Here is a 21,429-nt window from a genome sequence, read left to right as displayed (position 1 = left end):
TGTCGTGGGGCAGCAAGTGGCAAGTAAAATTTGCCCCAAACAAAACACAAATGACAATCATCTCAAGGTCGAGGACGCCCCCTTCAGCTCAGCCTTGAGGGGAAAACTATACGGCGGCAAGACGAGATGGATGTACTGGGGGTCACATATGACTTTGCGCTGACCTTCAGGCACCACATAGAGCGTCTAGCCAGGGGAGGCCTCGGGTAAGCTGGCGTCACTCAGGAGGATGTCGTGGCTCCTTGACGACAAAGGCCTGGAGATATTGTACAAGGCTCAAGTTCGTTCCTCCCTGGAGTACTCGTGTCTTGCGTGGGGAGGAGCGGCGAGCAGGCATCTTTCCCTGTTGGACAGGGTACAGGCTCGGGCAGTGAGGCTCATAAAGGACAGTGGGGCCAGAAATGAGCCAAAGCTCCACTCCCTTCAGCATCGCAGGGACGTAGCGGGCCTAGCTGTGATGTACAAAATACAGCAACAGCGAATCCCGCATCTCCAAGCTCTCCGCCAGCCCCTGCGGCGGGCACAAGTGACCACCCGGGCTGTCACTTTAATGCCTGGTGAATTATTTCAGTGCCGATGCCGTACTTGGCACCATCAACGTCAGTACGTTCACCATTATGGTAAACTGTGGAACACTTTAATTGCTGCACAGATAGACTTCAGTGAAATGAATCTGCAGCAATTCAAGAAGTGTGTCAACATCTGGTTGCCATAAGCACCATAGTAACAATTGTTAAAAACATTTAGAGTTAGGCTTTTAGATAGGGAACACTAAAAATGTTCCCTTTAGCCTGTAAAGTGCTACATCATATGTAAAAATATTTTGTAACATACTCTTCAACTATGTATTGATTTGTGTAAATAAAAAAAAAAGAGAGAGAGAGAGAGAGAGAGAGAGAGAGAGAGACCGCGTAGTGTAGTGGTTAGCACGCTCGACTCACAATCGAGAGGGCCGGGTTCGAGTCCTGGTAAGCGGCGAGGCAAATGGGCAAGCCTCTTAATGTGTGGGGTGTGTTCACCTAGCAGTTAATAGGTACAGGATGTAACTCGAGGGGTTGTGGCCTCGCTTTCCTGGTGTGTGTTGTGTGTTGATGTGGTCTCAGTCCTACCCGAAGATTGGTCTATGAGCTCTGAGCTCGCTCTGTAATGGGGAAGACTGGCTGGGTTACTAGCAGACGACCGAAGTGAATTACACAAAGGAAAAAGTTCAATTTTCCGAGGTAGTAAAGAGACAAATTCAGGAAAAAGCAAAAAATGCTGTTATATAAGTAATCATTGAGAAAGAAGATCTAGTGAGAGACACAGTGGAAAATTGGAAATGTTTCTTGATTTTTGGGATGAAGAAAAAAAAAATCCAAACAAGTTCATGAGAGAGCGTGAAGAGAGAGAATCGGCCAAAACTATTATCAAATAGGTCTAAGACACCACACAGGAGCTGGACCAGGAGGTGGAAGAAGTGATTAGGTTGGGAAGATTTATCGAAAGGGGTAGGAGACCAATGAAAGTGAGAATGAGATCACATGTGGCAGTGGAGGAAATTATGACAAGGAAAAGTAAGCTGGCTGATGATAATTAACATAAAGATATATGTATAAAAGAGATATGAACCTGGAGGAAAGGGAAAAAGAGAAAGTGCTAAGAAATTAAGCTTAGAAAAAACACGAGAAAGGGACGGTGATTAAGAAAAAGAATTTCTACTGGAGGGTTCCAGATATGAGTGTAGTGACCTTCCCAGATTAGTACAGTCACTCCACTAATCCGATGCAGGTGTGGAGTTGGGAGAGGTCGACTGTAATGACCTTCCTGGATTAGCACAGTCACTCCATTAATCTGATGCAGGTGTGGAGTTGGGAAAGGTTGACCTCATGCCGCTAAGTGAGGTCACAGCCCTGGAATCCAGCCACCACATGCACCAGTTAGTACCACAACTCCGGGACACAAACTCGCACGCCTACACGACAGCTTGTCCCATCACCAATACCTATCATGCACTCATAACAAACACAGAATATGAACAACTCATTTACTTCTCCATCCATGTCCTGGCTAGATAGTGAACACTACATGAGACTAAAGAACTGGTACCTACAAAAGGAGGAGGTCAGGGAGAAGGCAAGAAATTAAGAGTGACTTGTATTGATATAGATGGGTTATTACCCAGCATGTTGAAGGTTAAGGATTATTTCAAAGAGAAAAAGCTGGATATAATGTGCATTGTTGAAACAAAACTAAAAGTGGAGATCCATGTTAACTTTAAAGAGGAGGGATATAATAGCTGGAGAAGAGACAAGAGGGGTAAAAGAGGAGGAAGAGTGTTAATAATGGTTCATGATAATATGTGTGTGGAGGATATGCGATATGGTGAGGGCAAGGTGGAAGTACAAGGAAGAGTTGGTGCTGGTCACAGAAGAAGACAGAAAGATGAGGACATGTAAAGAAGATCAGGATGAGGCAGTGTGTGAAGGATATTGGAAAATACAGTTTTCCACAAAGAACAGTGGAGAAGTGGAATGCATTGAATAATGACATTGTTACACCACATAATATGCATAACTTTAAGGAAAAATTGGACAAATGGAAACATGGACACAGGACACTATGAGGCCCACTCGAACCCTGTACAATACAACTAAGTAAATACACACACACACACACACACACACACACACACACACACACACATATAAACACACACACACACACACACACACACACACACACACACACACACACACACACACACACACACACACACACACATATAAACACACACACACACACACATACACACACACACACTTCCCACCATTCAGTCATTGTACTTGTGAAGTTGTACTGAAGTTATCTACAACAGTGCCATGTATAATTTTTGTGCCATTGCACTTAAATTTTCAAATTTTAAGCACCATGTCAGTACCTTCATTCCTCTTTCGTCCTCCCTTCCTCTGTCTTTTCCCTCCCCTCCATTCCCCCTGTACCCCGCCTCTTTTGCTACCTTCCTCCTCCTCTCTGGCTCTTTCCTCCCACCCACTCTCCTCCCTCCCCCCTCCCTCCTCCTTCCCTCCTACCAACACCCCATCTCATCCCTGCCACCCTCCCTCCCATCCACCACATCCTACCAGAACTCTCTCCCCTGTACTCCTACCATCCCACTGCTGCAGTGCTGCCAGAAAAATTGGTAAGGTGCCCAGTGAGGTGCATCTCCTGGGCCTTGGATGTCGGCATGTGGAGCATTACACGCCAGAACCAGATTTATGTCGCCACTGTAGTTGCTGGGGACACAAGGAGTGGCGTTGCCAGTCTGCCCCTTGCTGTAGATACTGTGCTGGCCCCCATAAGTTAGCACAATGCCTGAATAAGATCAAGGAGGGCACCAAAATCCCTCCTTGGTGCTGTAATTGTGGGGATGACCACAACGTCCACTCCACCCTCTGCACTGTCAGGCCTCAGCCCCAAAGGGAGCCTGCCACTGATGAGGTGAGTCAGCCCAGGCTTGTGTTCCGCCAGGCTCCACCTCCTGAGACCAACACCTGGGTGATGAAGCCCTCCTTCTCGGCCACTGCCCCTCACCTGTCCCAGCCTTCCTGCCCCACCAATGGCACTTCGACCACACCTGCCGTGTTCCCATCTTTGCTGCAGCGTGCTGCTACACTGCCCCCTGTGTCTCCGAAAACAGTGCCCCAGCCAGACACCACCCAGAAACTGCCTACCACCTACCCCACCCAACAGTTAATGGCGGTGGTGAGCGCACTAGCCGCCAAAGTGGACAACCTGCCTGCAACAGTCTCTGATCTTAGTAACGAGTTTGTCACCTTCAAGAACCAGCAGCACACAGTATGCAGTGGGACCCCCACTGTGGCCCCAACCCCATCTCCAGCGAGCTGTGCTCAGCGGGGCCAAGGAGGGAGTGATGTGTGTCGGCATAGCCTGTGTGACCCACCCAAGAAAAAGGTCAATGCTGCAGGGCAGTGTGCAGCTGCTGCTGCACTCTCACCAAGGATGGATACCCCTGCCAAGTCAGTCAAGGGAGCCACATGACACCCCTGGAGCCCCTCAGGGATGGCCCCTGCTCCCCCTGCTTCAGAGAGCAAGTCACCTGAGGCAGACTGTGATGAGGATGCTGCAGGTGAATGGACATTGGTGCTCCAGCCCAAACCCAGCCCGGACTGCCAGCCCCGAGCCAGACCAGGAATATCTGAAGACTGCCAGGCCTGGCCCAGACCAGGGACATCTGATGGCAGCCATACAGATGCTGGACAGCCCGAAGACACAGATGCAACACCATTGCAATGAACGGTAAGGCTTTCTGCACCCTAACATGGAATGTCAATGGTCTACATGCCCGTTTCACTGACCTACACTCTCATGTCCTTCTCCATAAGCCTGACATTATTGCCTTACAAGAGGTAGGGCCACGGGTGCCTGAGCTGCGGGGTTATGCCTCCCACACCCTCAGTTGTGGTGACGGCAGTAGTCGGGGGATGGCCACTTACATTAAACATGGGATTCCAGTTAACTTTATGGAAATGGCGGTCACTGAGGGTATTGAATTTACTACTGTTTGCTTGCACACTTTGGGTGAAATTATTTACTTTGTAAACATGTACATTCATGCTGGTGCCTTAAATATTGCAAACTTTCCTGAATATGTTCTTGAGGAGCAGAGTGTTATCATGGGTGACCTTAATGCCAGGCATAAGGAATTAGGAAGCCACCTCACCACCAATGCCAATGGTGTGCGCTGGAAGGCTTTCCTTGACACCACAGATACACCTGTACTTACTGGGGAACATGCACCCACACATGTTCAAAGAGGCAAACTTGATTATGTAGCTCTCATCAATATGCCAACATATACTGCCAAAATCTTTCTTGTCAGGTCATTGCTGAGCGATCACTTCGCCCTGGAGACGACCCTCCCGGTGCAGTGCCCCGGCAATGCCCAGGAAGCGCTTGACGGTGTCACCATCTAGGATGGCAGGCCTCGTTGTCCATGTGGTGGCGTGGTACGCTGCCGTGAAGGTCTCCTTTGCTGATGCAGAGGCACTGTATGACGGACTCCTGCACACCATCGAGGGATTCATCGCGACTCCAAGGGTTCCGGCAAGGGCCCATGCTCCACGCCGCTGGACTTACGCTACCGACCCTGTCATTCTGAACTGCCAACAGACGCTCGCTGCCTACCAGAGATGTTGGCAGCTCAACCCAGCAGACACAGAGTCACGGGATGCCATGGTTACCGTGGCTCGACACCTCACAGATCTGCGGTAACAGGAAAGGAAGAAGTACTGGGTCTCCTTCCTGGACAAGGTGTGCAGGACCCGGTCCCTCCGGGAGGTGTGGCACCATGTCAACAGCGTCCGGGGCAAGTCCAGACGACAGGTGTGTGACCCTGATTCTGCAGGCAGGGCACGAGAACTCGTCTTGCAGTGGAAGGAAGCCTCATCCTTCTCTGGCCTTCCTGTGGAACACCAGGAGGCGCTCGATCAGCAAAGACCACGAAGGATGGAGTTGATTTGCCACAGTGTTTCTCTGCTGGATGACACCTGTGTGCCTATCACGCATGACGAACTCCTCTCGGCAGTCAAGTTGGGCAAGTCAACAGCTCCTGGCAAGGATGGCATCACCTATGATATCCTCAATGCTCTCCTGTAGGTAAAGGTAGACAACCCCATCTTGGATTTATTTAACATGTCTCTCACTGCAGGCAAGCTTCCCCACTCTTGGAAAACAACCATCATCATCCCAATCCCCAAAGGTGATGGCACCTTTCGCCCTATTTCTCTCACCAGCTGTCTGTGTAAGATGATGGAACGGGTAATATTGAACAGGCTTATATACAAGGTGGGCCATGTACTCTCTGGCAATGTACATGGCTTCCTAAAAGGTCACTCTACAAGTCATTGTTTTGTTGAGTGTCTTATAAATAAGGATGCTACCTGCAGAGCTTTCGTTGATCTCAAGGGTGCCTTCGACAGGGCCAACAAAGATGTTATTATGGAGGAACTCATTCTCAAAGGTGTCAAAGGTAGATTATTAGGATGGATCAGGGACTATTTGTACAATAGAACAGCACAGGTTTGGTTTCAAGGTGCAGTCTCCTCTGAGGAAGTCTTTGAGCTTGGAACACCACAGGGTGGAGTCCTTAGTCCAATGCTTTTCAATGTTTTAATGGACAAAATTGTGCACTGTTCCTTTCCACAGGGCACCCAGGTCCTCATCTATGCTGATGACATACTCCTCCAATGCCCCACACCCAGGATTCTCCAGTTAGCTTTGTCACAACTGGCAGCGTTGTGTGTCCAAATGGGACTAGTGATTAATGAATGTAAAACAAAATTTCAAGCTAAAGGGAAGGTCTCTCGGCTGCCCACTGTAAACAATGTTCCCATCCCTAGAGTTCATATACACAAGTACCTGGGTGTTCAGATGAGCTTCAGGAAGTCTCTTCAAGCCGTCCACTATGTTCGAGACCTCTGTCTGCCACGGCTAGCACCACTTTGGCTGCTAGCAAACAGGGGCCTGGGGGCTGGCATTCCAGTCCTAAGAATGTTCTATATATCTGTCATACGGTCCCTTATTGATTATGCTGCCCCTGTTTTAATACAGTTTAGTGCCACCCAACTCCGTCCCCTGGAGCTTGTTCAGAATGAAGCCATGCGGATAATCTTGGGATGCCCCAGGACTGCACGGATTGAAGTCCTCAGAGCTGAACTGCACCTGCCGAGTATTATGTGTAGGGTACAGGAAATTACTTGTTGCACAGTTAGTCGGATGCTATGCATGGGCTCTGACTCTCTAAAGGGATCACTGACCCCCTGTATCATGATCCTCGCGCTCCTACAACACCATACCTCAGGAAGATCTTGGGAGTACTGACAAGTGTAGGTGTAGCCGAGGCTTGTATTAACGTTGTTATGTCACCGCTACAACCCGCCTGGAACCCTCACCGTGTCAGTGTTGATATTCACTCTGCATCAGCCCAAGAGGGACTGGCTCCCTCATGTGCTGCAAGACATGTTCATGACTAAATTGTCCAAGTACCCACACGTTCAGGCTATTCATGTTTATTGTGATGGTCAGTCAATGGCAGGAGGTCTGGATGTGGGCTGTTCATCCATGACTACATCTCTGCCAATCTCTACACTGACACTGAGGTTTCCAGGCGGCTCCCTGCACACGTCTTCCACTAGAGCAGAACTGTATGCTGTACTGGAGGCGCTCCATATGTAGTGGCACCTCTCCATAAGAATGTATATTTCTTTATTGACAGTCAGGCTGCACTGTATGCCCTTCAATCCACCTCCCTCATGGACTGTGATCTGGTTAATAAGTGTCTTGATCTCATCCACACCCTAGAAGGTGCTGGTGCCATGGTCCACTTCACCTGGATACCCTCTCATGTGGGTATCCTGCTAAATGAAAAAGCAGACCACCTTGCTCAGTGTACCCTACAAGATGACACAATGGACCCTGGCACTGAGTATACTCTGGGTTATGTTAAGAGTAGCATAAAGGACTTTGTACATTGTAGCATTAGTAATTAGTTGGAGCTTTGTTGCCATAGGGGCACGTGTCTCCCAGAGCTGTGCTTTCACCTATGGGAGACACTGCATCACACGACAGGGTGGCAATGAGGCTCAGATTAAGCTACAAATACTTTTGGGAAGTCAGTGCTTCTACTGGTGTGTGCTGTGTGCTGTGTGCTGCACCAAGGGGGCACACTCTGCGTCACTATATTATGGAATGTCCTCTCATCGCTAAATTTAGACCTCAAGGTCAACATGACTTGTACAGCCTCATTGACCATCTCCTAGACTCAGCCACTCTCAGGGATGTACTCAGGGAATATCCTCAGTTTGCCCCTAGACTGTAGGATGTTTATGTAATAAGGTGTGCAATATCTGTATTTATTTATTGAAGTACTTGTATTCTTGTTATGTATACTGTCTATTTATGTATTTTTGATACTTTAACCTTAAGTCTTTGCCCATGGGGTGGGGTGGCAAGGTCCATCCTCCTCCTTTGTTGTATTTATTTATTAATTCAACAATAAATGTATCAATCAATCATGTGACAAAAATTTCTCAGCTGGAGACCCAGAAGTCATCTTAGAGTAGACAGACTATACTATAGTGATCCTACTACCATTACACACACACACACACACACACCACATTGTGTAGTGGTTAGCACGCTCGACTCACAATCGAGAGGCCCGGGTTTGAGTCCCGGCGCAGCGAGGCAAATGGGCAAGCCTCTTAATGTGTGGCCCCTGTTCACCTAGCAGTAAATAGGTACGGGATGTAACTTGAGGGGTTGCGTCCTCGCTTTCCCAGTGTATGGAGTGTTTGTGGTCTCAGTCCTACCCGAAGATCGGTCTATGAGCTCTGAGCTCGCTCCGTAATGGGGAAGACTGGCTGGGTGATCAGCAGATGACCGATGTAAATTACACACACACACACACACACTTAGTAGTGTAGTGATTAGCACGCTCAACTAACAATTGAGAGGGCCCAGATTCGAGTCCCAGGAAGCAGCGAGGCAAATTTCGCATTTTATCTTGAATTAGAATTATAAGTATCAATTCAAGTTTTGTCCAGCTTGGTGACACTGCAATATAATGTTTTGTCTTGACTAAAATTGCACTGTTGCATTTTATCTTAAATTCAAATGATAAGTACAAATTCTTTTTTTGTGTAGCTTAGTATTCCGAGTGCTTAGCCTGGGTGCCAGTGGGTGATGAATCCTGAATCATTTCATATATATATATATATATATATATATATATATATATATATATATATATATATATATATATATATATATATATATATATATATATATATATATATATATATATATATATATATATATATATATATATATATATATATATATATATATATATATATATATATATATATATATATATTTTACAAAATCATGGATTAAATATGGCAGAGCAGAAATTGAGAGGAAAATCTGCAACTGTATCTGAATAAATGTGTCTATTTATTAGTAAGAATATTGTTGCGAAGGTGTATTGCAGCAGCCTCAGATATGTACGTGTGCCTGTGTGAGTGTGGAGCAGCGTCATAAGAGAGTACATATGGGTAGTACATATGAGTACATATGTGCAGACTTTAGCTAAAGGGTGAGCGAGGTGTTGGTTGCTTGTGTTTATGAAACTGTCACACCTTAATGGAAGGGACGCTGAGCTAGGCCTCCATGACGGAGATGCAAACCCGGAGGTCACAGGGAGATAAGAGTGTGTATGTGTGTGTGTATGGGTGAGGGCACTGGCCAGCCCTGGGATAATTGTCATACGGTACTGTATAAATAAATGCATGCATGTGTGAATTACTTGTAGCCAGCATTATTAGGGATATATTGGTAATTAGCGGTTAAGGTAGATAGCGTTACCTAAAAAGCTGAAATAGACTCGTAAGGACATTGCCTGGCAGGTGCGACGGCACAGGAGGCGTGGTTTGTGGGGCACTGTGTGGCACCGATGAGGACAGAGGACTAGGGAGTGTAGCTAGAGACCTTGAAGGAACAAGTCGTACTCTGGGGAGCAGTCAGAGAGTGAACGAGAGACAGAGAGACAGTGAAGTGCCTTACGAACTAACAAAGTGTTACCCGTACTTTGTTGCCGCCCCATGCCCCGTCCTGTGTGCCGCCGCCACCTGTTCCCGGTGACTCGTGTATAGTTGCTGTAATATAGAGAAATAAGGAAGAAGTGTTTCCTTCTCCCCACTCTGTGTGACTGAGCTGAGTGAGAGTGGGTGCTATAGCAGCAGACAGCCAGGCCTGAGAGAGCCATCTGCCCGCCTCTCCACCCAAGTCGCGCCACGCCACCCAGGTAAAGTCCTTCTCCCCCGACACACACGCCCCGAATCTCAAGAAGATTGTGAGGTGTCCCCTCCCTGAAGAAGCTGAAGGAGGATCACAGCAATATATTGCTGTCTTATAACAAGAATTATTATGTATAGTCTACCTGTCAGAAGAACTAAAATCTATATAACAAGATAAAATCATAACAAGAAAACAGGATAAAACTCGCGTTCATATAACAATAGACTACAGTAGGCCAGTGTGTTGACTCTTATGTGAGAGATGTAGCAGTAGGGCCGCCTAGCACCCCGACTTGACTGCCGACCTGTCTCGTACACGTACAGTAGCAGTAGTGACTATTACTATACGCACCATGGACTCAATACACTGCAAATAATTTGGCATTTTTCAATTGATTTTTATCGCTATAAAACACTCGAATTCTGGGTAGCAGAAGAACTTCCAGAGTGAGATACACGAAGTAACAATTATTTTTAAGTATCAGTAGTATTGGCAGAAAACCAACCGATACCTATATCGATACCGATACTCCTTAAATAGGCCGATATACCGATACATCTGTACATCTCTACTTTTAATATTACATTATTTCTGGGAGGCGGTAAACTGGAAGGCCACGGGCCGCCCCGGTCGGCAACTATACCTATGCCACTGTAAAATTAGTTATGACTATATGGGTGGATTGGTTTAAATGAGGTGGATATGGTTGAGTGATTGGATGCGTGGATGTGATTGTCTAAGTAGATGGGTTGGTTACTCGAACCTATGAGGGTGTGTTTAGATCCAGATTTAAGGACTATTAATTTTGCGTAGTTTGGGTACCGATACCAAACACATATAATTTACCATTTGTCGTGAGGATCATCTGACTTTTTTTTTTATTTATACCATGTGGGCTTTTCACGGGAATTTATGGGCTAAAGGAGATACTTTTTGGGGTACCTCCTATCTCAAAGCCCACCCGCTAGGAAACCGTTGCCCTGAGTGAGGAAGCCCAACCTGCACTCAGACCGTGGACAGGATTCGAACCCGTGCGCTTGGAGACCCCTCGGACACGGCCTTCATAATATAAGAGAAGGCCGTGCCTCGGACCCCAAACCACGCATGATGGTTCCACTGTACCACGACGGCCCCAAAACTTCGGGTAGAATTCACGAAACTTGTCGGTAGCGCGTCGTTAAAGTTTTATGGATTCTACCCCTGGGCCTATATCCTGAGTACCAGCCGTCCTAGTAGTATCAATTTAAGGAACTATAACCCAATGTTAAAAAAAAAGCCTGAAAATTAAGCAGATATGATATTACATCGTGACTTAAATGCTACAATTGAGCACATCGTCATATTCCTCGATGCTGGAAAGTCAGTCTATTAAGGAAACACATCGTGGGGTATTTTTTCCCTTTTGCATGAATGAATTAAAATAGAAAGAATGTTACAGGGGGCACCGTTACATTGGCAGCATCCGCAACGTGTCTCCGCGGCGCCGAGAAATCCTGGCAGACCGAAGAAGTGAGAAGCATGGCGGAGGTGAAGGCTGCACGGTTGTCTGGGTATTACGGGGAGCTGAAGAAGTTTATCGAGAATTCAAACTACAACAAAGTAATCAAGGTCGCTAACAAGAGTAAGTGTGCCAATAAGAGCAGACAGATTGCGGTATTTAATGTTGCTTTCCCCGTGGACAAGCTGACCAGATGACCGATGTTTGCAGGCCCAGTAATGTTTTGACAACCTGATTCACTCAATTGTTAGGCTCGTCAGTGATTAGCCTTTTAGTCAGTGTGAAGTGTTTCTAATGTGGTCATAGTGGGCTGGTCTAGGGTAACAAAGGGGGCATTTATCCAGAAATAGTCTTTATTTAAATCGGTAGTAGGTAGTAGATAACATTACACTCTCTCTCTCTCTCTCTCTCTCTCTCTCTCTCTCTCTCTCTCTCTCTCTCTCTCTCTCTCTCTCTCTCTCTCTCTCTCTCTCTCTCTCTTTCTCTCTCTCTCTCTCTCTCTCTCTCTCTCTCTCTCTCTCTCTCTCTCTCTCTCTCTCTCTCTCTCATATTCCTCATAAAAAAAATTATGTTTAAATACAATACCTAACTTGTTCCATTACTGTCTCATCACTCCAAGGTTAATAGATTTTTGGCACTGTCCTAATATAATGGTCACTCCAGCTCGCTTTGTTTATCGGCTCCCCCTCCGCATCTCTTTCACTTGGCTGACTTGATGTAGGAATGAAAATATGATTACCAAAACTAACGTAACTTGTTTAAGCCGATTGAAGCAACATGGTTAGGTTTGGGTAAAGCTAGGGTTAGGTTAGTTTTGGTAATCATATTGTTCTTTCTATGTCATGTCAACCGAGTGAAAGAGCTGTAAAGGTGGAGCTGGGGAAACGAGGCAAGCTGGAGAGACTACTATATCAGAACAATGTCAGATTTTTTTGGTGAGGTAAATGTTAAAGGAGGGTGCTGGCTTTCACATAGGTGGTCAAAACTAATTACCTTCATAGAAATCAGGAGTTGACCTACATTTGAGATTGACCTGTACCTGAACAAGTATGGAATGTAGAATTGTTAGTGAAATCACTCATTCATATATTTACTTTCTTACTGATTGACTTGTTTGAATTTTTTGACAGTTTTGGCAGAAGATGTGAAAGAAGTGAAGGCATGGCAGTGCAAAACGGTTGCCCTTATCAACTTGGACCAGTTCTCTGATGCTCTTGCCGCTGTCATCAAGTCAAAATTTTTCTCGTGAGTATTTAACCCCTTCAGTACTGGGACACATTTTTACCTTGAGATTTGTGTACAATTATACCATTTTATTTACATAAGGATGGGTCTATGGAGGTCAGAAGATTAATGGCCACAATCTTTGCTATTTTAATCCCACACATGAGTTTTAAAGCTCCATAAAGTCACCAAATAGTAAACAGAATGAATATGGAAACATGTCATGGTACTGAAGGGTTAAGGTTGTGGAGCATCATGTGTCCCTCTCATTAGTAAAAGAAAACAAAATTGAACATGCATAATTTTCATTACAGTTGCAGTTTTGTGATAGAATATTAATCAATTTCTTTTGATTGTGTTTCAGAGAGCTAGCTTTTGAGAAGGCTTACTGTGAGTACCGCCTCAACAAGGTAGCTGATGCCTTCCAAACAATCCAAGGTGCTGCCCAGTCCACTCCCAGGGTACTTGAATTGCAGGCTCAGATTCTCTACCGCCTTGAAAAGTATGTCATGTGTGCTTTTCATGTGGATCTTTAAAATACCAGTGTGTGTGTGTGTGTGTGTGTGGTGTGTGTGTGTGTGTGTGTGTGTGTGTGTGTGTGTGTGTGTGTGTGTGTGTGTGTGTGTGTGTGTGTGCAGTTATATTATACTGGGTTTGAGTGGAGCTCGTAATGTCCTGTCTCCATGTCTCTATTTATCCAGTTTTTCTTTAAAGCTATGCACATTATGTGTTGTAACAACTTCATCACTCAATGTATTCTACTTTTCCATAGTTCTATGTGGAAAACTGTATTTTCAAATGGCCTTCACACACTACCTCATCCTAATCTTCTTTAGCTACATGTTCTCTTGTCTTTCTAGCTTTCTCTGTCACCAGCACCAGTCTTCTTTGTCTGTTTTTTCAGTGCCATTTAATAATTTATACATTGTTAGTACTGGTAGGTCTCCTTGTTCTCTTCTATCGTGTGTGTGTGTGTGTGTGTGTGTGTGTGTGTGTGTGTGTGTGTGTGTGTGTGTGTGTGTGTGTGTGTGTGTGTGTGTGTGTGCTTTATGTCTTTATTTCCTCTTCTTTGTGCTCCAGTTTATGATATTCTTTGCCCATGATGCTGCATTACTAGTGAGCATTGTGTTACAGGTATGATGAATGCCATGAGGTGTACAGGGACATCATTCGTACCACGAGTGATGACTTTGACATGGAGCGGGAGACCAACATGACAGCAGTTTTAGTGAATCGCACCGTTGAAGGAGAGGTAATTTTTTTTATTTATTTTTTGTTTTATTTTATTTTTTTATTCACGAGGTGCTGAGGACTGAACCACAGTATGCCACCAGTTTCTGAGCTTTCATGTCTGGAAGAGTGGCACTACTAACCTTCTGCCAGTGTTTACTGTTTTTGTTGAATATGACAATAGGGTCTATGAGTGAAGAGTGTGAATGATGTGTGTGTTTGTATGGTGCTTTTTCTGGGCCACCACTAGTAGCATTGCTGGCCTTGTATATAGATAGAATATATTCAAAATTTTATGATATATTTGATAGATAAGTAGTAATGTTTGTTTTATGCAGCAAGATGAGGGGCAAGTGCCAGTGGTGGATGACAATGCCTCGTATGAACTGATCTACAATGGTGCATGCCGTCTTTTGGCGGCAGGGAGACTTGAACAAGCTCTAGAGAAGCTTCAGAATGCGGAGGAACAGTGCCGGACCTATCTCACTCAGGAGGAAGGGGCGACTGAGGATGAGGTCAATGAGGAAGTGGCAATCATAAGGTGGGTGTTAGGTACTGTGGGTGATTAATTTTTGTGTTAATTTATATTTCTGTGATTGATTTCTTCCCAAGTGTGAGGAAAGTCTAAAAAAGCAAAATGTTTTAATTTCCTTAGTCATTTTCATATTAATTGCAGATGTTTCATATTTCAACCTAACAGTAATGCACTTTAGATTATTTTGATCTTGCCTGGTTACTTGATTAAGTTAGAACATTTCACATTGTTGCTGATAGCTTTAGATAAAAGGAAATGTTACAGTTAACAACTAAGTTTTTAATTGTTTTTCCTGTGCAGGGTGCAGCAGGGCCACTGCTTGCAACACTTGGGGCGGGAGCGAGAGGCCTTGGCTATTTACAACAGTGTGCTGAAGACTAAGCCAGATGACCCAGCACTCCTGGCCATCATTAACAACAACCTGGTGTCCATTAACCGCACTGCCAATGTGTTTGATTCTCGTAAGAGGATGAAGGCAGCGACTGCCTCTGGTCTGGAGCACAAACTGACCACACGTCAGCGCTCAACCATTGCTCTGAACCACTGTCTCCTTGCTTACCACACTAACCAGGTCAGTTTCCATCCTTCATATTGAGACAGTTTCTGGGCTCAGATTTCTTCAGTCTACTGTGTCTATATAATGCACATTACAGGAAGAGTAAGCACAAAAATAAGTATTATTTATATTTATTGCTTTATTCTTGTATTTATTTTATTTATATAATGTGTCTTGTATAACTTAAGGCAGTAACTATTTGCATATGGTATTTCATAGTTTTTATAGACTTACAGTGCACACATATATGTATTCCTATTTTTCGTATTCAATCTAAGTTTGCATGTGATCAGTTGCTATGATTGGATTTTCATGAACACTACCTAAATGTATATCAGGGAATATCTCTTTGTGAGAACCTTTAACATTAGACTGATATTGATGCCTCCTCACATTAGTAGAGATCACCTATGTTTATATCTTAATGTGCATTGTAATTTGTTATTGAACAGGAAGAAGTGTGTCGGACAGAAACCCAGGCCTTGCTGAAGGAATATCCACTGTTGACACTGAAGGCGCGGGTGATTCAGGCTGCCCAGCTGGGAAGAGAGGGCAAGCTGAGTGAGGCCCAGGCACTGCTCAATGGCTGCATCAAGGATTACCCTCAGCATGCCATAGAGATCCAGCTCATGACTACGCAGATTTTGTTGGCAAAGGTTAGCAGGAAAAGCTTTGTATAAATGAACCCAATCATTTGTATTATATATTAGAATGCATCGTGTAGCTATTAAAAAGCATTCTAGACAACTTCATTCACAGAGCTATATATATTTTTCTTTGATTAAAGTGGTTGGAGAGAGTAAGAGGAAGTTTGTCTAAAAGTAAGTGAAAGAGTTTGGGAAGGATCAAAAGGTATGGAAGGCATTCACACTATAATCATTTACTTTTGCTGTCTACTTATTTATTTTCACACATCTCACTTGGATTGATTAAGAAGATTCGTACATGTATATGAATAAGTGTAATTCATGTCAATATTTTGTGTTACAGGGTGATAAGCAGGGTGCCTGTACTGTTCTGTCAAGTTTACCTGACAAAGACCGTAACCGTCCGGGAGTAGTGTCTGCCCTGGTGGCCCTGCAGGTGGCCCAGGGTGACCGTGATGCAGCATCCAAGGTGTTACGGGAGGCTGTCGAGTGGCACCAAAACAATAAAGTATGTTGTTTGTAAGGGACCATGAATACTGATTTTTTTTTTTTTCCCTGCAAGTGTTTCCCAACTTTTGTATTATTTACTTTTATTTATTTGATTTTCTTTTTATCCACAGACTTCAGCATCCCAACTAGGGGAGCTGTGGAGGCATGCAGCTGATTTTCACTTGCGGACTGGAGATGCTGCAACTGCTGCCAGCTCTCTTCTTGAGTTGCACAAGCTTAACCCCAAGGACACCACAACACTTGCTCAGCTCATCACTGCCTATGCTAGAGTAAGTATCTTTCCTTATTGAGTAATTCTGTAGTATTTTCATGTCAGGATGCAAATATGGGGTTTTACTTAACTATTCAATATGGGAAAGGTGGATATTTTATTCAAACAATAGTTGTACACACCAAACAAGTTTTTGAGGAAGATGGGATGAGCTGTGAGGAGCAACCAAACCCTGATGGAGGCTGCTAAAGGGTTGCCACTCAGCATTGTTCCAGATTGAAAACATCATCTTGGAGGCTGAGGAATACCTGTAATGCCACAGACAAACTTGTAGAAAGAAAACCTTATGGTATAAGTTCCTAGATTTCTTTATTGATTTGATGTTTTCATCCCTATTACAGTATGACTTGAAGGCGGCTCAGAAGCTTTCTCGAGAACTGCCTGGCGTGGGCAGCGTAGTGGAGGGCCTTGATGTGGAAGCCTTAGAGTCCGCTCTCGGTCATCGGTACTTCAAGAAGATTCAGCAAGGAAGAGGAGAGGCTTCTCCCTCTTCTCCTAAGGCACCTTTGTAAGTAAATCTATCTGGTGATGGGTAATTTTGTTACTGCAGGTAGATAGAAAAACATTATCCATTTAAACAAATGTAGTGGTTTGGTGGTGCAGTACTGGTATGGTGCAACTACCCATCAGAAGGTTTGAAATTTGAATGCACAGTCTGATATAGAAAATGATTATAAATTTCTTAAATATGATTACTATTTCTTTTTATATCGTTGACGTTTCAAACACCACTCTAGAACGCCAGGACTAGACCAGAAGAAACCAGTAGATAAAAAGAAGGCAAAGAAGAAGAAGAGGAAGCCCCGCCTCCCCAAAGACTACAATCCTGCTGTGACCCCTGACCCTGAGCGCTGGCTGCCACGTTGGCAGCGCAAGGGTTACCGTAAGAAGAAGGACCGTAGGGTGAAGGAGGTCATGAAGGGAACGCAGGGAGTGTCGAGTGAGGCAGCTGACAAATTGTGAGTACCTCCTGCTTGTTTTTTTAGCATGACGTTAATTAATGTACGCCAATGTTTAGTGGAAGAAAAGTGTGACAGGAAAGGATTTATTAAGACCTGCCTAACAAATGAAAGCTTAGGATGGTTGCTTGGTTTTGAGCAATATGTCACGGTGAAGACTGAGTGCCTGGCCCCCTACCAACAAACAGTTACTAATGCTATGCATCTTTCTCAGTGATATCACAAAAACTGCTGGCACCCACAAGCCTGCCCAGGCTGCCATGAGCCCTCAGCCGGAGTCCCAGGGTCCACGTCGCAATCTTATCAAGAAGAAAGGAGGAGGAAAGAAGAAGAAGGGTTCTGGATGGTAATAAAGACATAAAATCACATTTGTATCAATGGAAGCTGAGGAAATGTTATTTCAATTTACTTTTTATTTACATATAAAGAATTCTGTTTATTGGATCATTTTCATGTACAGTTTTGAGGGTGAATCCATGTAAAGGTTTTGAGGATTATGGTATTGCTATATTTCCTCTTTTTCTAGTTAGCTTTTTTTTTTTTTTTTTTTTTTTTTTTGTTTCATGCTTATTTTTTTTAATGAGAGCTTCTTGTATTACTTGAGACAGTCACTGCATATTTCAACAACACTCATCATTCATGTCAAACTTTGCTTGTGTGGCCAGTGAGTCAAGGATACTTGCTCTCAGCAGCACTTGTGCAATATGAAATAAATTTAAGGAGAGTGAAGGGCCTCCTGAGTGTTGTGTTGGCTTCTTGTGTATTTGGACACAAGACAATACTGTTATGAGTGTCAGAAAAGTATGTTTCTCATATTTATTTCATATTAAACAGTGATATATCAGAGTAAAATAGAATCCCAGTTAACTGAAGCCAAATATTCAAGAGCTTCAAGTAACCTAATTCTTGATTCTGCTTTGGATTTTATTTTTTCTCTGAATTAAAATTCTTCCAAACCCTCAAATTAAATTCATCTGTTATGGTTATGGACTGCCTTATCTCTCTCTCTCTCTCTCTCTCTCTCTCTCTCTCTCTCTCTCTCTCTCTAATTTGTCAATAAAAATTCATTGAAATTATAATTCTTCGTATTCCTTCCTTTTTATGAAAGGAAAAAGAAAATGAATTGTTAGTAAAGGAGCCAAAACAATATTGAGATCATGAAAAAATTAGATTAACTAGGTAGAAAAGTAGATAGTTTTTACGAGAAAAAAGGGGAGGGAAAGAAACCATTGTACATTGTAAAAAAAATTGGAGAAAGAAACCATTGTACTTGTGTATGAATAATAGTAGGAGTGCATTAAAACCACATTTTTTATGGTTTCATATAATAATATTTAGAGAATAAATAAATAAGTAAAACTGTTAAAGAACGGGAAATCTAGTGGTCGTGAAAAGGCCCCGTTGGAGAGGCAGTAAATACCTAACAGGCAGAGTCGACCACTGGAAGCCAAGCCAGCCCGTGGTGAGGCTGACGGAGGAAATAGAAGAAAAGAAAAGGATATATTATCAAAATTTGTGAGGAAAAGAGGTACAGATTAATACACCAAAAAAAGAGAGAAGAAAACCAAACAAAATAGAAAATACAGACATAAGTGGGAATCGATCAAGACTATTCCACGCCACGAACTTGACAAGACTTGCAGTGTGTAGTGGTGTTCCTGTGTTCCTGTGCTGGGACAATTAAGGGAAGGAGGAGCTGTGGAGTGATAGAAGGAATAGAAGGTCACAAGAAGAGGAAGAGGCGACGGTGGAGTGTGGGGGTGATTACGATCTCCCCGTAGTTACATCAGCTTCGTCCATTGTCTGGTAATTTAACTTTTATTTCTTTATATTTTGAGAAGGGTGTTGTGCTGGTGGTACTGGTGAATGCAGCGTGAGTGGTTTTGTGGGCTCTATTCGTGGGCAGTCCTAATATAGATGTCCCTCCAGCTGTCCTCACTTCCTGGCTTCCTCTTCGCAGCTCTTTCTTGCAGGTTACGGGATGTGGGGGATGAAAATATGATAACTTAACGTAACCTAATTGAGGAGACACACACCGCTGATATGTCTTCCTTCCAACGTTTCTGACCAATTATGTGGTTAGGTTATGCTAGCTCGCTTAAGTTAGTTTAGGTTAAAGTTTGGGTTATTATATTTTCATTCCCTTGTCCAATCAACTGAGTGAAAGAGCTGTTAAGAGGGAATTGGGAAACGAGGACAGCTGGAGGGACGTCTATATTAGGACAGTGCCTATTAGTGTATATGTTGTAGTTTCATTGTCTATATTTTAAGCAATCATGTTTTGAGGATTTTATGAGGGACCTGGTTAATGTTTAGCTACATGTTTTTTTTTCTGGCTGGTTTCCTCATGTGTGTATACTCTGGTAAAAATTCCCCCAGCTGTGCTTAATTCTTGCAATACTGGGATGCATTTTCAGCATGAGTTTTGGGTATTATTAGATAATTTTATTGACAGTAGGAAGGGTCTATGAAGGTCAGAAGATTAATTTTCATTTTTTTAATCCCCACATAAGTTTCTGTTTTTCAAAGCTGTTTAAAATCACCAAATGAACATAAAAACACGTCATGATGCTGAAGAGGTTAAGAAGGATCATGTGTATAGGTGGTATTGGTGAATGTGGCATGTGTGGTGCTGTGGCCTGTTCATTGGCTGCTGTGTTATGGGGTTGGGAGTGGACATGGGAGGGACTGCCTTTCATGAATTTCAGAGTAAACCAGGTGATAACATTATTCCTGTCACTCATTCTTTGATGGAACTTACCTACTGGCAGCATGTGAGTCAATAACAATGATCAATATGGGTATTATTTGTGAAAAAGTGGAAAGTGCTGTAGATTCTAGGAAAAAAATACAGGATATGATTTGTTATGATAACTGTTTTCCTGTCATATTTTGATGTTTTACTAGTCTGCATGTGGCTATTACTGCAAATATCTCACTTGTTATTTGATATATAAATGTTTTGGTAAAGTTTCACAATTGGGCCATCATCAAATCCCATCCCCCACCCTGAAGATTTGAGACATAGATTGGTATATAGTAATAAAGACATTGGAATAACATAATGCTATTTTGTTAGGCTCACTGTGTGTCTTGTGTTACAGATGAGAGAGGCAAGATGGTGGCACAATGTCAGCACTGTGGCTGTAAGGACATTGACACAGACCCAGCCCGGGGAGATGCAGTCTGCACCTCGTGTGGCACGGTGCTCTCAGAACACAACATTGTTAGTGAAGTTCAGTTTCTGGAAAATTCTCATGGAGGAAGCTCTGCTGTGGGCCAGTTCGTTTCCTCGGACTCGGTCAGCAAGCGGCCTATGTTCAGAGACTTCCGTGGCTCGTTTGCACGTGAGAGCAAAGAAATCACACTGGGCAATGCCAAGAAGAAGATCAATGCCCTCGCTCAGCAGCTGCGACTCAGCCAACACAATTCAGAGATGGCATTTAATTTTTTCAAGCTGGGACTCAGCAAAGGCCTGACTCGAGGGAGGAAGACGAACCATGTGATTGGGGCATGTGTATACATCACTTGCCGCACAGAACAGACAGCACACATGCTCATTGATGTAAGTGACGCCCTCCAGATTGATGTGTATGAGCTGGGCCGCACCTACCTTCGGCTGTCCACAGCCCTGTGCATCAACATCCCGGCCATGGACCCTTGCCTCTACATCTGGAGGTTTGCCTATAAGCTCTCCTTTGAAAAAAAGACGCATGACGTTTCTGAGACGGCACTCCGGTTAGTGAAACGGATGAAGCGAGACTGGATGCACACTGGGCGGCGACCATCAGGAGTGTGTGGGGCAGCACTGGTCATTGCTGCTCGCCTGCACAACTTCAACCGCACAATTAATGATGTAATCAAGGTGGTAAAGGTACATGAGTCAACACTGCGCAAGCGGCTCACTGAGTTTGGTGAGACACCTTCCAGTGCTCTCACACTTCAAGAGTTTATGACAGTGGATCTTGATGAAGAGCAGGATCCACCTGCATTCAGGGCTGCTCGGAAGCAGGAGAGGGAGCGGGTGCAGAGGCTGCTGGACCAAGATGGGTTGGAGACGGAGCTCACAGAGCTGCAGCAGGAGATTGAAAAGCACCTGGAGGAGCGCAAGAAGAAGCTGCGTGGCATCTGGGCCAAGTAT

The 21,429-nt window shown here is 44.1% G+C and overlaps 3 protein-coding genes across 3 annotated transcripts in view; all 3 read left to right on the top strand.

Annotated features, from left to right (window-relative positions):
• The first annotated feature begins 229 nt into the window (after positions 1-229).
• On the top strand, positions 230-715 carry LOC123499288. Its single transcript, XM_045247089.1, has one exon. The coding sequence runs from the start codon at positions 230-232 to the stop codon at positions 713-715; it is 486 nt and encodes a 161-aa protein (XP_045103024.1).
• A 10,634-nt stretch (positions 716-11,349) lies between these two features.
• On the top strand, positions 11,350-18,244 carry LOC123499259 (signal recognition particle subunit SRP72-like). The gene is made up of 12 exons (XM_045247055.1): positions 11,350-11,479; positions 12,487-12,601; positions 12,945-13,082; positions 13,715-13,832; positions 14,149-14,351; positions 14,646-14,916; positions 15,354-15,557; positions 15,892-16,056; positions 16,169-16,327; positions 16,671-16,837; positions 17,067-17,288; positions 17,503-18,244. Exons 1-12 carry the CDS (start codon positions 11,377-11,379, stop codon positions 17,636-17,638), a joined length of 2,001 nt encoding a protein of 666 aa, XP_045102990.1. The 5' UTR covers positions 11,350-11,376; the 3' UTR covers positions 17,639-18,244.
• Positions 18,245-18,679: 435 nt separating this feature from the next.
• The window catches only part of LOC123499260 (transcription factor IIIB 90 kDa subunit-like), a 4,894-nt gene continuing 2,144 nt past the window's right edge, over positions 18,680-21,429 (top strand). Inside the window, exons 1-2 of the mRNA XM_045247057.1 lie at positions 18,680-19,094; positions 20,393-21,429. The exon at positions 20,393-21,429 is cut by the window's right edge and continues 2,144 nt beyond it. Coding sequence (XP_045102992.1) covers positions 20,407-21,429 — 1,023 coding nt within the window. The 5' untranslated portion in view covers positions 18,680-19,094; positions 20,393-20,406. The remainder of the gene's footprint in view (positions 19,095-20,392) is intronic.

The sequence above is a fragment of the Portunus trituberculatus genome, chromosome 49 (genome assembly GCF_017591435.1).
Source record: "Portunus trituberculatus isolate SZX2019 chromosome 49, ASM1759143v1, whole genome shotgun sequence".
NCBI classification, from domain to species: Eukaryota; Metazoa; Arthropoda; class Malacostraca; order Decapoda; family Portunidae; genus Portunus; species Portunus trituberculatus.
This window is presented reverse-complemented; position numbering and strand designations above follow the sequence as displayed.

Excerpts from the sequence above, each read along its gene's own strand:
- LOC123499288 (XM_045247089.1), top strand. The coding sequence starts at position 230 with ATGTCGTGGCTCCTTGACGACAAAGGCCTGGAGATATTGTACAAGGCT.
- LOC123499259 (XM_045247055.1), top strand. The coding sequence starts at position 11,377 with ATGGCGGAGGTGAAGGCTGCACGGTTGTCTGGGTATTACGGGGAGCTG. Across the intron at positions 14,917-15,353 it reads TTGCTTACCACACTAACCAG|GAAGAAGTGTGTCGGACAGA; the intron begins GTCAGTTTCCAT and ends GTTATTGAACAG. Across the intron at positions 17,289-17,502 it reads AGTGAGGCAGCTGACAAATT|TGATATCACAAAAACTGCTG; the intron begins GTGAGTACCTCC and ends CATCTTTCTCAG.